The 15,792-nt window shown below is 48.3% G+C and overlaps 1 protein-coding gene across 1 annotated transcript in view; it reads left to right on the top strand.

Annotated features, from left to right (window-relative positions):
- Nucleotides 1-15,792, top strand: part of COL13A1 (collagen type XIII alpha 1 chain) — a 61,061-nt gene that overhangs the window by 27,526 nt on the left and 17,743 nt on the right. The window contains exons 18-34 of the mRNA XM_055720871.1: nt 1,402-1,446; nt 3,185-3,217; nt 4,038-4,064; nt 4,706-4,768; nt 6,896-6,949; nt 8,002-8,088; nt 8,766-8,819; nt 9,025-9,069; nt 9,702-9,770; nt 10,335-10,358; nt 11,354-11,407; nt 11,917-11,961; nt 12,307-12,459; nt 13,262-13,360; nt 13,996-14,049; nt 14,860-14,901; nt 15,407-15,433. Of these exons, the coding sequence (XP_055576846.1) occupies nt 1,402-1,446; nt 3,185-3,217; nt 4,038-4,064; nt 4,706-4,768; nt 6,896-6,949; nt 8,002-8,088; nt 8,766-8,819; nt 9,025-9,069; nt 9,702-9,770; nt 10,335-10,358; nt 11,354-11,407; nt 11,917-11,961; nt 12,307-12,459; nt 13,262-13,360; nt 13,996-14,049; nt 14,860-14,901; nt 15,407-15,433 (975 nt within the window). The remainder of the gene's footprint in view (nt 1-1,401; nt 1,447-3,184; nt 3,218-4,037; nt 4,065-4,705; nt 4,769-6,895; nt 6,950-8,001; nt 8,089-8,765; nt 8,820-9,024; nt 9,070-9,701; nt 9,771-10,334; nt 10,359-11,353; nt 11,408-11,916; nt 11,962-12,306; nt 12,460-13,261; nt 13,361-13,995; nt 14,050-14,859; nt 14,902-15,406; nt 15,434-15,792) is intronic.

The raw sequence follows: 15,792 nt of genomic DNA, 5'->3' as shown, positions 1-15,792 counted from the left end.
CCAGTAGGGACCTGCACTGGGCATTTTACAGTTCGTATCTGCCTTTGGTGGTGTTTCTCAGCTTCTGGCTTGGCTGTACCATTCTAATGCTGGTGTTGGTGGGCTGTTGCTGCCTGGCTCTGACACCCTGTGCAACCCAAAGGGTACTGGGGGATCTCAAAAGGATCAGCCCTGTGGGTTCTTATTGTATTACAATGGCTTTCAAATACTTAAGGGTTTAAAGATGTTATTGAGAGTTGTTTTTTCTGCTTATTCTCTGGCTTTGGTTCTGGTGTTTCTTTCTGCTCTTTAACGGTGCAATGTTGTGTTTGTTGCTCCCGCTCTTTAATTAGTTCTAGTGCCTGTGTGATCCTGCCAGTGGGGGCTGTGCAAGTGAGCTGAGGCCATCACCAGAAAATGTAGAGCGCCTGCTCTGTACCTTGCTCACTGTAAGGGGCTACCTTGCTCCCTTTCACTGAGGTGGCTTTGCTTTTGCAGGGCTAAATAATTAAACAGCTCTTCAGGCAGGCAGTTTCTTCCCAGGAGGTCTCTGGGATGGGGAATTACTTTCACATGCAGGGCTGCTGTGTGGGGGTAGTCTTCACAAGCAGTGTGGGTGCCTCCCAGTAGAAAGCATTGGTCTTTTCTGCTTGGTCTCATTTAAGGAAAAAAGCAGGGAGTGCAGCTGGGAAGGAGGGAGAGAGTAGTCCCCTCTTCTCCAGTACAAAACATTCATAATTATTGTTTTATTTCTCTTATAGCTGAAAATACCGTAGTATGTATGCTGCATAGGGCAGGAGGTGCACATGCTACCTAGGTTATGTATGTTATGGTATTAGATGGTATTTTACAAAATACAGTTCACAGGATGCCACAATTACAAAAAGTGCTTTTAAAAAAAGCATGTATGTACATCCCTGCTGAATAGACCTTCCAAACAAGGACTATACACCCAGAACAAAATAACTGCAATATGTAGATTGTTTGAAGATGTTTTATTTTCCAATCAGCACCAGATAAAATTCAGGGTAACAATACAAGGCAACCCTTGGATTTTCTGTTTCTCCAGATAAGCTTGTTCATCCTGTAGTCGCTGCAGACTGAGTGATTCCCTAAGCCTTGCAGAATACCATGGCACAGGATGCGGTAGCAGGAGACAGGGACTGTCTTTGTTCCCAGTGCTGCTGCTGTGGCACTCCAGTGGGGTCAGTCCTGTTGTACACACAAGGCTTGAGAGGTACCACTGGTGGGAAATGGCCAATGCTAGGGCAGTCAGCTTGGTGAGTCACGGGAAAATCAGTTGTGCCTCACCTCACCCAGAAGCTTTCTCATCACCTGTGCCCTGGGCACTCCTTAGAGCCCTGGGAAGACTCATCTTGTGTCTCTTGCTCTCTTTCTCTGTGTTTCTTGCTCTCCTTCCAGGGGGAGAGAGGCATGCCAGGGCTGCCAGGAAGACATGGCACTAAGGTACCTTGTAAACAATGGAGTGACGTCTGTCTGCCTGATCTCACCCATACCACTCGACTGTCCCTGATGCACAAGCATCACCTGGATTTGTGTGTGTGTCTATTAGTCAATGACTATCCTCAGCTGAATTCTTTCTGCTTCTAAATTGCCAGACATAGGGTCTAATTTATGAAGGAGATGATCGGGAAAAGAAGTGTTCTACAAAGCAAATGGCATGCCCAGTCTGATGCTGTCTTGCAACATCAGGATCTTAATGCTTTATATTAGTGAGAGCAGCCAATTGCTGATGTTTCTAGGGAATTGGTGTTTTTTAAATTGGGGGTCCCAAGTGACCACTGCAACCTTCAGTGATGTGTGTCAGTCCACTGCGATCAGTAGGGTTATACTGGTGTGAACCCAGACTAATGCAGCACTGAATCAGGGCCAGTGTGTGAGCGAGCCTGCATGCGTGTGTATTGCAGTTTTAGGATAAATACTAGAAAATAACATCATCTGCATTCACTGTCATTTAAAGGTCAGAGTGAGGAACAGGCATCCCAAATGCACTGTGAAAGTCTAACCCAAGCCACTTGCTGCACGTAATCCCTTTCATGGCTCTAGTCCGTATTCACTAAAACCTACTGACCCCTGAGATGATCTGGAATGCTTTTTTTCCCCCATTTATTGCATAGAATCCCTGATCTCCATCTTCTGTCCTTGTGTTTTTTAGCTTTGTCCCTGATTTCTGTTTCAGAAAGCTGAGAGGTATGATCCTGCTGCTCTCTGGCTCCCCACTCCTCCTTGTTTGAACTTTTCCAATCTCTTTTCACTTTGAACTTGGCTCCCAGTCCTCTCTGCCTCATGTGCTACACCCCAGCCCCCCTTATTTCCCAACTTCTAACACTACTTCACCTCCTCCCCTCTCCTTAGACTTTGTTATCCCTCATATTTGCTTTTGTAACTGGACCTTTTCATCAGGACCTAACTAATACTAACACAAGGCATACAGAGATTTCAGAGCAAAGGGCTGATAGGGCAGACCTGCTTTCTGCATCAATGCCGTCGAGGGAAATGTGACTGTCCCTGTGGTGGCAGCTGCCTCCTGGGGTTTTAAAGCACCTGTCTCGGATTGCAGGGCAGGCTCGACTCCGCGGTCTCCTGGCGGTGGCTTGCTCTGTGCTGTAGAATAACGCCTGAATTGCTCGGAAGTCTTTTTTTCTCCTAAGGTGGCTGGCTTCAGAGCTCTTCTGAAAACATTTTACTGCAAGATTTGCCTTCTGTGATAAAAACAGAATGAGGGGAAATAGCAAGACCAAGGCTCTGGGGTACAAGCTGGCCTTTCTTGGGGTGCTTGAGCTGGTGTATCTGGGATCAAATGCTGAACTGAGTGTTTGGTCCTCAGTCTGTCTTTGCATTCCTCAGTTATGTGACACTGTTCTGCTTGTTGGCCTTTGCTTCACTTGCAGGACTAAAACTTGGGGGGTGGAAATCTGGTTGTCTTGACTGGGTTATTCTCATGATGCCTGCCTGCCTTTGGAGGAGCTTTCTGGAAAGCAGAGCCACTGCCATAGGTGAACAAGCCACACAGGGAAGGACGATGCGTGCTGTGTGGTGTGACAGCATTACTTCTCAGTTTTGGAAAGGAAAAGATGTGGAGTTTGCTTTTTTAGTTCCACCTGGTTAATATTTGTTTTGTTTTTAAAAGTTTGTGTCCGGTTCATTTCAAACAAGGTGTTCCTGTCTTTCCTCTCTCCGCCAGGGCGCTCCTGGGATGGCCACCGCAGGGATGAAGGTCAGTTGTAGGCTACGCTGCCGTGGCTCGAGCAGGGCGCGCTTAAGAGCGAGGGCTGGAGTTAGAGCGCAAGGCACGGGAAAGTGGTCGGACAGCGCCCACTAACGGGCACTATCAGAACTGCTATCGCTTTTGGCACCGATGCCAGACCCGTCTCCAGCAGCACCCCTGCTACTCATCTCTCTAGGCAGAGAGATTGGTGAACTCGTGAAACCACAGCCGTTTCGGGATGGCAGCAGGGTTAGGGGGGTTAAAGCTATCCCGGGGATCCAAGATGCCCAATGAGACAGCTACCTGTTGTCCTGATTCCCTCCAGCTGCTGGCGAAAAAGAAACTAAGAAGTTATGTTCAGGGCTGGTGGGGATGGTTTTCCTCCTTGATGCCACATCGATCCTGTATCAACACAGCCTCCCCCCAGCCCCAGCTGCAACCGCAGCCTTGCTCTGCTCCTGTGCACACAGCGCTAGGAGTAGGCAAATTCCTTAAGGCCAGTAGGTGCATCTTGTCTCATTTTGCTCTCTTGTACCTGGTAAACTTTGTCTTGAAATACTGCAAGGTGATAAGGCGATTACTCAGTTTTATAAAGGCCACTTGTCTGAGGTTTGCTGGTTTCTTACAACAGCCTAGGAGCTGGCTAATGAAGATAAAACAAGCTCCAGGCACAAATACTAACATGCATTTAAAGCATCCTTAGGTCCTTATTTACAAGCCCATGGCCTCGATAGATTAATGTTCTTTCCTCCACTCTGATAGCTCTAGGAGAATTTGTGCTCTTTCCTTCTGTTTTTTTGACTTTATTTTCCTGTCTCTTCCTCACCAGGGTGAGCCCGGAACTCCAGGAGAAAAGGTACTCTCAGAAGGCTTTGCTCTGAGCCTACACTTCTGGTTTGTTTGTGTATTTTTTTCCCCTCCCAGAGCAGCTGAGGGAGCTGAGGAATGGCTTTGTACTTCCCAGTGCCAAAATCCAGGCCCTGATGGCACCTGCCAGTGTAAGCAAAATGGTAGTTGCATACAATGATGCTAAGTGAGAGGGGGACCATACTGCAAACAGATTCCCTTCTTCCTGCTCATGTCTGTATTGACGGGAATACTCTCCAGCTGCCTTCCTCCTTTCCTCCCTACTCCACCAAATAAGCACAGTACACTTCGCTTAGCAAGTATGTTCCCTCTCCCCTTCCCTGTCCCCTTCTGCCTCCCAGTACTTCTGTGTCCGCCAGAAGTATTCCCATGTTACTGCAGGGGGCTGTTCTTCTGTCATGCACTGTAGTAACTGCCCTGCATAGTCTCTCCTGTCTCAGTGTAGCGTGACCTGGTTTGAGTTCCTGTGGCAGGCACAGAACAAAAATATCCCATCACTCTCCATCACTAAGCAGCCGGCTTGGTTTCTGGACAGCTGGCTCCTCTTGTTTGAGGCTCACTGGGTTATGTTACAGCATGCTACAGCCATATAACAGACACATTCTCTGTCTCTTTTTCTTCCCCACGAAGGGAGATCCTGGAGTCCCAGGGAGGATGGGCCCCCCAGGTTTGCCAGGGAAGAGGGGGCAGCGGGTAGGACATTGTGTGTTTGGGCTTGGTGTCCTGGCAGTGCTGTGCTGTGTTCCCTGCAAGTGGGAACTGGTGGGAGCCTGCTTTGTGTTGCGTTGTTGTGCTTGCAGGGGATTATGTGTCCTTTTCTGGCTCTTGCCCCTTGGTAAAGTGTGTTTGTGTGTTCCTACTTGCAGGACATGGGGGGCTGGTGGCAGGCTGGGCAGCATGAGATGTCTGGGATGTAGTCTTGTCCTAGGAGTGATTAAGGACAGTGCTGCATCTTTTGACTCCAGAAATAACACCCTAAACAGGGATTCAGTAATCTCAGCTCCCTCCTCAAGAAATCTACTTCTTTACACCGTTGTTCAGGTAGCACAGGATGTTTTCAGTAGCCCTTATGGACATGTGTATTGAAAACTAGACCTTGAATGAAAAGCAGGATACCAAAAGCAGAGCAAGGCAGAATCAGGGATTCACAGAGGCCTGAGTCAGGATTAGAGATTATATCTTTACCAAAACCCCAAAGGCCAAACCTTTTCTTTGGGTAGGAGGTCCTGAAAACGTTTTCCCTCTTGCCAGGGAGAGAAGCATTAATTTACAGAAGCAGTGTGTATGCTCTGGCAGGGGAGGAAAGCTGGATGCGGGCCTGACAGGTGGCTGGAGGCCAAATTACCCTAGAGAAAGGGGTCACTGCACTCTAGAATTGCCTGAAAAAAAATAAGATTGCTGCTAGTTAATTATTTTCTATGGAGCCACCAGTGCATGTCTGTTCCTGGAGCATTGATGCAAGTCCCCTGTATGTCAAGTGTGTGTCCTTGAGCTCAGACGAGACTGGTGTGCAGCACCAGCCTCTGCAGGCAGCAGTATGGCACCGGGAGGAGCCCTGCTAGCCTTGCTGATCTGGTGTGCTGCTGTTGTGGAGAGAACTAGGCACCTGCTGGGGAAAAGGGGTTTTGAATTGTTCTTTGTAATCTGTACAAGTTGTTAAGTCTTGGAGGTGTGAGGACTGCAGGTAAGAACACACCTTTTTCTGATGATGCATTTGAAACATCTCTTCATGGTAACAGAAACCTTTGACATCACTGTCTGTCCTGGCAAAATGCAGGCTGCCAAACAGGACACAGTAGCTAGAAACCATGGGTGTAGCAGCTGGATGGAATGAGCTGAATAGAACTTAAAATCAACATAAAGACCACTAATTGAGCTCCAGTATTCAAAAGATGGCCCAGATGTCATGGTGAACTACGCAAAGTCACTTCATCGAGTGAATGCTGGATGCCCTCCATCACTCACTGCCTGTGGCATCCTCCATACTCCATGGTGCCTCACAGCTCAGCCTGCAGGCCTTGCTCTCCAGCTGTCATTTTACACCATCATCTTCTGTCTCTGCCATTTTTGCCACTCCTGTTTTCACTGCTTTTCATGACCAGTCTGTGTCACAGAGCTTGGCTGCTAACTGAGATGCTGCACTACGCATTTTTTTTAAGAGCATGATGAAACTGGGAATTGGAGTTAGGGAACAGAGGCAGAAAACACAACTTGGGAGAAGTGTGGGAATGTTGGTTGTGAGATCTTTGCCAAAGCGAAGCAGTGTAATTTGGTGTGAAAACTGGGGTGGACTCAAGCAGTGGACAGTTTCAGTGAAAAGAGCTGAACTCTATCAGGGCACTCCAAATAAAATTTGCCCTGGGCAACAGCTTCTCTTGGTATATGGAATGGGGAGAGCCTGTGCTGAAGAATGTTTTATTTTATATATATATAAAATAATATATATAAGAAATCATTATGTAATATATATAAGAAATATATAATAAAAAATATAAGAAAACATTCTTAACAGAGACAGAGAAAAGGGTTTAGCAGACCAGAGTGATAAGGAAGATGTGCAGGGGGGGATCCTGGATCCCTTTCCCACTCACCTTCCTTTGGAGAGAAATGGCAACGATGCGCAGAGCTAGTCAAAAGGACAGGAGAAAACGTTCACCATCCTGAGCAGGTACTGCTGGAGGATGCCTTATCTATAGCTAAAATAAAATCCTCTGGGGAAGGGAAAGAGGGTTTGAAACTACGAGCAGCTCATCCTTTGACTGCTCCTCCACAACAGAGAGCCTGCAGAGTCAGCCCCGACCATGTCTGTTTTGCCAACAGGGTGAGAAGGGACGAGCTGGCGACCCTGGGCTTCCTGGGCTCCCTGGCATGAAGGTTTGTATCTTCTCTGATTTTTGGGGGGAGGGCTACTCTCATCCCCTCTCCTTCCTCTCATGCGCTCTTAGGTCACTGTCCCAGTATACGGCAGCATGTTCTGCAGAGCTCAGCTGGATGTCATCCCCAAGCAGGTGTGACCGGGTCACACAAAGGATGCCTTTTTGTGAGGAATTGCATACCTTCTTGTAAGAAGGGGGAGGCTGTGGTCCTGGGATTGTGACCACGGAATCATGTTTTGGTAGATCCCCTTTAAATGCATGACCTCAGATGTACGATGGCATTTCAGCCTCTCTCCTGCTCCAAGATCCATGTGTGAGGAGGAGGTGGACTTTCTGGGAGCTGCTCTGAGTTGGAAGAGTAGCCTTGTGCTTGGAGAGACACAGGGCAGGTCAGCAAAAGCTAAGCTCTGGAGCTGTGGCTTTCTCCCTGTGCTCCCAGGTGTGCATAGAAACCACACCTTTCAAGTCAGACTTTCACAGGGTGCTTCTCCGTTGGGAAAGGGGACAGTGCACTGAATGACAGTGGCCACTTCAGGAAAGGATGAAGGTGTAATGGTAACATGGTGTAAACAAAGTGTTCCTGTACTGCCTTTGTATCTGTTCTGTGCAAAGGATGTGGTCTGCAGGGCTCATTATCTGGCTGATGACTACAGCTCCAGAGGAAGACGTACCCAAAAAAGCCATCATCGGTGGTTTTATCAGCTCAGTTTCAATAGCAGAAGAAAATTGTTGTGTTCAAACTGGAGACTGGGGGATGAGGTCTGTCCACAGGCAGCTTATATGGCCTTGGGAATAAGGGCCGAGCAGAAGCACTGCAGCCAAAGCTGTGGCTGCTGGCAGGGCTCTAGGTGGAGCCCCCAGGCAGAACTACATTAGCCCGGTTCCTGGACTGCTGGTGGCCCTGGAGCAGTGACATTTCTGGGCTATCAAGAGACCAGCTGATGGACCTTGTCTTGGGCTCTGTCTCTCTAAGCCCACAGTTTGGCAAGTGAAATTACAGACATAGAGAAACTGAACTGTGGCACACAGCTTGTTCTTCCTTGCAAACAGGGAGAGAAGGGGAATGCTGAGAATGCCTTGGTGGGACGTAAAGGAGAACCTGGCCCTCCAGGTCTGCCTGGGCCCCCTGGACCAAAGGTGAGTGGTTTTTTTCCTGCAGGGAGTTGTGTGTTGTAAGGCACTGTGCCCTGCAGGAGGTGTGTAGGAAGGGGCAAAGGTTGCCCACCTCTGATCACCTGCCGAAGGGATGTCGGGTTCTGCAGATTGTTTTTGTTCTGTTGATTTATATGCTGAAAGAGAGAGAATTTGTGAACTGTGCTTCTGGGAGGAAAATAACCTCCTTGTGCTCAGGTAACTCCCCTCTAGGCTCTGTGAGAAACCAGGTGCTCAGAATAAACAACAACCTCTAGTCCCTGTGGTACCCGAGGAAGGGTAGACATGGGGAGGCAGGATGGAGGCCCTCCAAGTCTCCTTTCCCCTTCCTCATCTACCTCCTCAAGGAGCAGCAGCAGTAAAATCCTGCCCTTTGGCAAAGGACACCAAGGACACTTAAATCTGAGGTCCAGTCTCAGATGCACTTGGAACAGCTTTCCTGTGCACTTACTTTGGGTCTGAACTGGGTGCTTTCCTTCATGCTGAATATTGCCTCTTCACTGGGTAGAACAGAAGGGCACTTGGTGTGAAGTCATGGCAGGAGACTTGGGTTACTGGAGGAGAAGGGGGCCCAGAAGGGTGCAATTCTTCCTCCTGGAAATGCAAAACTGGCCCCCTCCACACAATACAAACCCACCCCTTCCCCTTTCTCTTTCTCTCAGGGAGAAGCTGGTGATGTTGGCCGGCCTGGTGCTGCAGGGTCACGCGGGGAAAAGGTACAGAATGCTTCTGCACAGCCCAGCTCCAGGTTCAGTAGCTGCAAATTTGTTCCTACATGTACAAAACAGCTGAAAAGGAGCATTTTAAAATTAAGCTGTGTAGTCCCAGACTGTTTCAGAGGACTAGCAGAGAACAATGATTCCTGGAGTTCAAGCAAGAGAGGGGATAGGCTTTGTTAACATCATGTTCTTCTTGTTACAGGGGGAACCTGGTTCACCAGGAGACCAGGGACCCATGGGCCCAAGGGTAGGTGTCCCTTCACTAACACTTGAAGAGTTTTGGCCACTCAAAGGAGTCTAAGGATGGTGGGACCACACTGACAGTCTAGGTTGGGCCTCTGCTTTCTTAACAGATGTTCTCACTGTCACTAAAAGTGCTTATAGCTGGGCAATGGCTAAGTTTGAGACAGGCCATTTCTCCACTCCCACACCCTCACCAGAAGATGCTCCCACCTTAGGGGAAGAAAAGTCTTCTGAGCCACCTCCGGGTGCGTGCTTGGCTTATTCATAGGAGGAGGTGGGTTTGGACATCCTAGTCTGAACTCGGACCCTTGGCATACCAGCAAAGGGCAGCAAGAGGGTGTTTGGTGCATGCCCAAGTCTGGCAATCAGACAATCCGGTTCCTGGATTCTGGCCACAATTCCACCATTCACCAGACCTGCCAGCTTTGATGGTCATGGCATGGTGATCTGGGTTTGTCTGGCTACGCTGCTGTAGTGTTTCCTGTATAAAATGTGCTTTTAAGAGCTTTGTTTAATAAATGAAAAACTGGAAGCTCATGAAACAGAGGCCCCTCTGAGACCCCTTTTTTCAGGGGTCTGAGTACCCCATGGAAAGGGCAATCCCCAAGCCCTGGCTAAAGAGCTGATATTTTGCAGGGCCCTAAAGGAGAGCCTGGGAAGGATGAAATGATGGACTACGATGGGAACATCAGTGAAGCTCTCCAGGTGAGCAACCGCCCTCCTATCCCATGAGGTGACTGCTGGGTGCTTTACTGTTTCCCAAGGGATGCAGACAGCTGAGAATGATGGAGTTCTGCTTCCTCAGCAGTAGCAGCAAATGAAAGTACCTAGTTGTTCCTTAGTCCCCTTCATCCCACAACTCACTGCTTATAGTCTTTTGGGAAATACTTGTGCACCTTGTTTAGTTGATATATTAACACTGGTGGACATAGAGGTCATGTGAATCCCCTCAAGAGTGGCCCATTGACTTGAGGTAGACAGCAAATAAAAGGACTGCAAAGCTTCCTTGAAAACATGTACTGATGATGTGCAGAGTGAGCGGCTGTACCCAGCTCTGGGTTAGCCTGGGCTCTACTTGGAAAAAGGGGAAATTGTAGCCTAACAGCTCCATGGGACACAAAGGTAGTTTTTTGCTTTTGTTCATTTTTGGGGCTCCTTGCTCATTTAGGCCAGTGCTACATTAGTGGAGAACAAGCGATCTCCAGGAAAAGCTTAGTTTTCCAATCATTGTTTCCCATTTTAATTTTTTTAATTTATTTTTTTTCCTAGGAAATACGAACTTTGGCCTTGATGGTGAGTTCCTAGCAATTTAGGTGTGGCTAAAACATTTGACCTTTGCTATTGGGAACCAGTGCTGGGTCAGCTGACAGCTGGAGGAAGAGCTCATCTTGGCACTTGAATTCTAATCGGGCCCTTTATTTTTCTGCTTTAAGAAGTAATAGGTGCTGCTCAAAACAGGCAGTGCTGAGAAAGGGTAGGGAAGAGCAAGGGGGGCTGACCAAAGCAGTGAAAAAGGAGATTCTGGGTGCGTTGCAAGAAAGCTTATACTGGCAGTCTGTGGTGGACACTTTCTGTGATGGGAGGGGAGGACATATTCACCATTGGTAAGTATAACTTGACGTAACAGTCCTGTACAAAAACAATCATTTAAAACAGCAGTGACTACAAGCTGTTTGAAGACAAAGAGAGGCAAAGTAGTTATTTTGAGCCAAAATAAGGGAAAAAGTGTCCCTGTATTTTTCTTCTCAGGAGAAGAAACCCAGTTAGGAAAAAAGCTGGGAGTTTAAAATGCAATATGACACACAGTTGTTAACACATGCTAGGCCAGACTGCTCCCTAGGTCTCCTTAAAGTGGTAACTGCCAAGACCAATTGGGAAATGTGAGGCCATTTAGCTCTGTTTAAGCTGTGGTTGGGATCTAAGTAGTGCAGTGTTTCCTATGACTTCTGTTCTAAACATATACTTTTGTAGATAGGAAGGGAAAACCTTGTTAAGTTCATCTCTGTTTCACAAGCAAATAGCTGTGGTCATTTTTGTTTTCTTCTATGAAAGTATAAAGAAATACATACATAAAACCAATTCACTTTGGACTGGCCTTTGCTCACTTTCACTGTCTATATTTCACAAATAGACTGTCACTATTTGTCTTCCCACACAAATACAATTTTAGGAGTCCCTTGGAAAATTCCCCAGCTATTTCCCCCTAAACTCAGAAAAGCTGTTTGGTTTCAAAACACAAAAGTAAAAGCCCTGTTTGGTAATCTGAAAATGAGTTTTTCTTTATCTAGGGACCCCCAGGACTTCCCGGTGTGGCTGGACCTCCAGGGCCACCAGGACAGAAGGTATTTGCTCAGTTCCATACTCGCAGAGCTAAGGGAAACAGAGGAGTGGTGCAGGAAGAATTTCTACACACAACCTTCCCCAAAGCTCCTATTCTCCCTGTTCAGCATCATCAGACTGTCCTGCTGGCCTCTACCACTCCTCATGCACAATATCCTGAAAATATCTTTTCCCACAATGATAACACCTTATCTGAAAGATCTGAAGGATCTTTTCTACTTGCCCTCCACTTTAGGAAGCAGCTTATGGGAACTGATCCCTGTGTGGGGATTGTATTGGCTGGGGACTGTGAACTGTCAGTCAGGATAAACAAGGCTGGTGAAATTCTTGGGCAGTCACACAATGTGGCTTGTTTCAACAAGGGTTTCCATGCTTTTTTCTTGGTGACTATTAGTTACCAGAGTCCCTGCAGACTGTTTCTGTCATGTCCACCCTTCATCATCACGGTGCCATGCAGAAGGAGTCAGAACAGCTGCTTTCAAACTGCCAAAGTACCAATTCTGTGTTTCAGGGTGAAATTGGCTTGCCAGGTCCTCCAGGCCATGATGGAGAAAAGGTAAGACACTGCCTCTGTGAATTGCTCTTTCCTTCAGTGTTCTTATCTGGAGTTAGTATGTTCCATCTCTGTCACTGACATTGCACAGTTGCTTTTCCCACAGTGGAATAAAGTATTTTGCTTCGCAAAAATGAGCATTAATGGTTTATCAAAGTCTTAACTTATAAGGAGCAGCTGGGTTGGCATGGCAAATCTACTTTGTCCTGCCCGAGACTCCTCAGAGGGCATTACTGTGAGTGAGAGGTTGAGCAGTGAAAGAGACTCTGGTCCAGGGAGTCGCTCTGCAGGAGTAACCTTACTCTTAGCTGTAAATATTTCACTTTATGTTGTGTGGATTTCTGTTAGGGACCACGTGGCAAGCCTGGAGAAGTAGGGCCCCCTGGCCCTCATGGACTTCCAGGAAAGGATGGGCTACCTGGAATGAAGGGAGAGCCAGGTCATATTGGGGTCACAGGAGAAAAGGGCGATAAGGGAGAACCAGGACAAGCCGGCTCACCGGTGAGTAAATTGAAGCTGTCCAGGTTATGGGGCAAGGCCCTGGGACTTCTCAGATACCTCAGAGCCCCTCCGAGGTGGGTGCTGGAGGCACCTCATTGCTGCTGTGTGAAGCGTGCCAATATGGAAGTGATGTCTTGGCTCCCTGGCTTGCTGAGGCGGCTGTCCCCAGCTACCTGCCCTGTTCTCTGGGCACTGTGTCACTTCCTCAGCTTGCTGCCTGGTGTATTGCTTAAACTGAAAAACCACTGTAAACAAGCAGGCCTGACCATGAGTGAGGAGGCTGAGGTACCAACATGCATGCCCTCCTAGGAAGGCAACTGCTTGGGGTAACCCCTTATATCCCTGCCACTAACTGGGGCAGAGTACCCAGTCTCCCAGCTACAGACTGTCACAACTTCTGTGTCCCCAGCACTAGTTGAGAGGATTTTATGCAAGAAGCTTCTGTCTCTACAAGATTACTAGGGTAAAACTCTTGTTGTCACAACTGGCTATTGGGGAGTGATTTCTAGCGTGAACTCCAGCAAACCGCACAACCATGAGCAGAACGTGGAGGCGGGAAAGCAGTACCCCATCCCCACTCTGGGCACTGGCACGTCCGCGATGAGAGGAGGACGTTCAGGCATTTGCATGTCCCGTTTCAATACTAGTGAAGCCCTGCATTTCCCAGGGCACCAGATGGTTGTCTGGGGTTTTCAGTGTGTTCTTGCGGTAACCAGAGCCAGTCTCAGCTCTTGCAGCTATGTCTTGTGTGTCTGCCTGACTTAGCTTTGCAAAGAATCCACAAATCGTTCTTGATCCATAGGGTCTTGATGGCCCCACTGGAGAGAAGGGTGAACGAGGTGACCAAGGGATGCCAGGACCACCAGGATTGCCGGGTCCCATTGGACTTCCAGGATTGACAGTAAGAATGAAAAAGGCAGGCTGCTCTTTCCTGCTTGGCAAAGAGAAAACGGCGCAGAGCAATGCACAAGGCTTCATTTCCCAAAGTGCTGAGTATCTCAGGAGCCTCAAACCCCTACCCCTTAGTTAGGGGCTTAGGTGTCACTGAATGTCCATCAGGTCTCCAGCGACAGGCAGGGGTCTGGCTGGGTGTCTGCTCCCGTTGCAGTCTGGAGGCGCTGGCTCTGGTGGCTGCCCACAGCCCCTGCACGGCTCGGTCAGCTGAGATGCCCAGTTTGCTGGCAGCACGACTCTGTTGTCAACCTGCTTGCCATAGCCCCTCCCTTAGGGGCTGTAGTGCAGCAGAGAGGTGTCAGACTGCTGTTGGGGAAAGGCAAGCAAAGTCCTGTGGCACTCCCCTTGCACAGCCATGAGATACTGCCCCTGGAGGTTTCCCTCTTTGTAGGGTGTCTCCTCGGGAAGCAGAGGTGCAGGAGAGCCGCAAGTGAGCTGTTTGTGGAAGATATGGTGTGTTCCATCTCCTCCTTTGGGGAACTGCTGCTTGCCAGCATACGGGTGGGTGGTTCACAGGTGGCTTCTGATGCAGTGAGGCCCCAGACTGCACCTGGTTGTGACAGGGTCTGTTATTGTGTGCAGGGAGAGAAGGGTGAGCCTGGGGAGCGTGGAGACAAAGGAAATCCGGGAGAATCGGTACGTTACCTTTCCCATTTTCCTTCTGCAACCTCAGCAGTTGGGGAGGCATGATTTGGCAGCAGTGCTGCTGGCAACCAGCACGTCCCACTGTCTTATGACACACCCTTCACTGAGGACAGCAAGTTTCATCTTGTGCGAATGAATTGCCAGCCACCTCTAGCTCCAGATGCCCTACTTTTTCCCTTACACAAGAACAATCTATCTCACAACAAGCAATTGATAATGAAGGCCTGGGGAAGACTAGAAGATTGTAGAAAGCATGACAAATATTTTCCTTGGCATTTGTGGTGAATGGATTTCCTGAACAATACTCACATGTATCTACATGCATATATATTTCAATAGATTTTGATTCTTGATTTTGCCTGTTCTCCCCTCAAAGATCACCCCTAGCTTTTGTAATGCCCTGCAGCAGGGAGTCCCACAGGCTATCCAATACACTTCTGTATGTGTGGAGACAGCCACCTTCTTTCCTATCTTTTGAAACAGCTGCTAGCTGTTGGCCTTGAGCCTCCTTGCAGGAATGGTGGTAGAGTAGTGGCAGTGGATCTTTTTCTGGAAAAAACTCACTGCTTTCCCTCCTCCTAAATATCCTCAACTGCGGCATAACCCTCCCCAGAGCCCTGCTGCTGCTTCTCAGCTACTCTGTCCTGGGTTGTTGCCACTTCTGAACTCGGTCCTTAGGGGGAGTCCAGGTTTCCAAGCCTGGTAAGGCTCTGCTGCACCCTGTGCCCTGCCTCCCCTCTCAGCAGTTCCCCTCTGAGAGCAGCAGATTATGACAGCGACTTCTCTTGCATTGCTTTCTAGATATCTGGCCCCCCTGGTCCCCAAGGCCCACCAGGACCTTCAGTAAGTATTGAGTGATTCACCTGAGAAGCAAGGCACTGGGAATAAGGATAGAGCGGGAAGTGGCTGGGGAAGATTCTGGGCAGAGAAAAGAGCCACAAACACCGGAGCACTGAAACAGGGACGTGATTAGTATCACTTCAAAAACCACCTCCCCAGGGTAGGTCAGAGCTATGATGGGCTGGGTAGGTAGAGGGACAACGTTATGTTAGTCTGAGATGAAAGGGAAGACAGCAGCAAGACGGGATGGATGGGATTAAAGGGATCAACTGCAGAAAAGGTCTTAATAGCCCAAGCCAGGTTGTCCTTGGCAAGAGTCTCCTCATTACCAGATGAGAACAGTACATGAAGTGCCCTTTGGACAAATAAAGAGGCTTTCAGGCTCATCATTTGTGCCGTCACTGTGACAGAAAGGGAAAACTCTATACTGCACACTGAACTGGGAAACCTGGATTTTAAAGCACACCCTTAAACATTACTCATATCTTGTCTCTCATCCCAAATACAGGGTCTTCAGGGCCTCCCAGGACCGAAGGTAAGGCTGTAAAACACTACATCCTGAAATTTTAAGAGAATTGTCCCAGGTGCAAGAATTCCCTTCAGTATCAACTTCCTAGCTATCAAGTGATGCTTTTCTTCCATCGTGGTAAGAGGACAGATCCTTCTGGGTATTTTCTTGAAAAAAATTGATTAGCAGCTCTCACTTTAGGACCCAGAAAACTGGTCATTCCCTCCAGTTTTCACTCAGAGAAGTGGGGAGTCACCAGCCCTTGGAAATCTTCCCATGAGAACATAGTTGAAATCTTTGTCTGAAGGGTGAAGGTATGTACAGTGGGATGAACAGCCTGTCATACAATCCTAAGTAACTGAGCTCTAGCTTAAAATTAGCCAGGT

This window comes from Falco cherrug, chromosome 9 (genome assembly GCF_023634085.1).
Source record: "Falco cherrug isolate bFalChe1 chromosome 9, bFalChe1.pri, whole genome shotgun sequence".
Classification (NCBI taxonomy): Eukaryota; Metazoa; Chordata; class Aves; order Falconiformes; family Falconidae; genus Falco; species Falco cherrug.
Note: the sequence above shows the minus strand (reverse complement) of the source record. Positions and strands in the feature narration are given on the sequence as shown.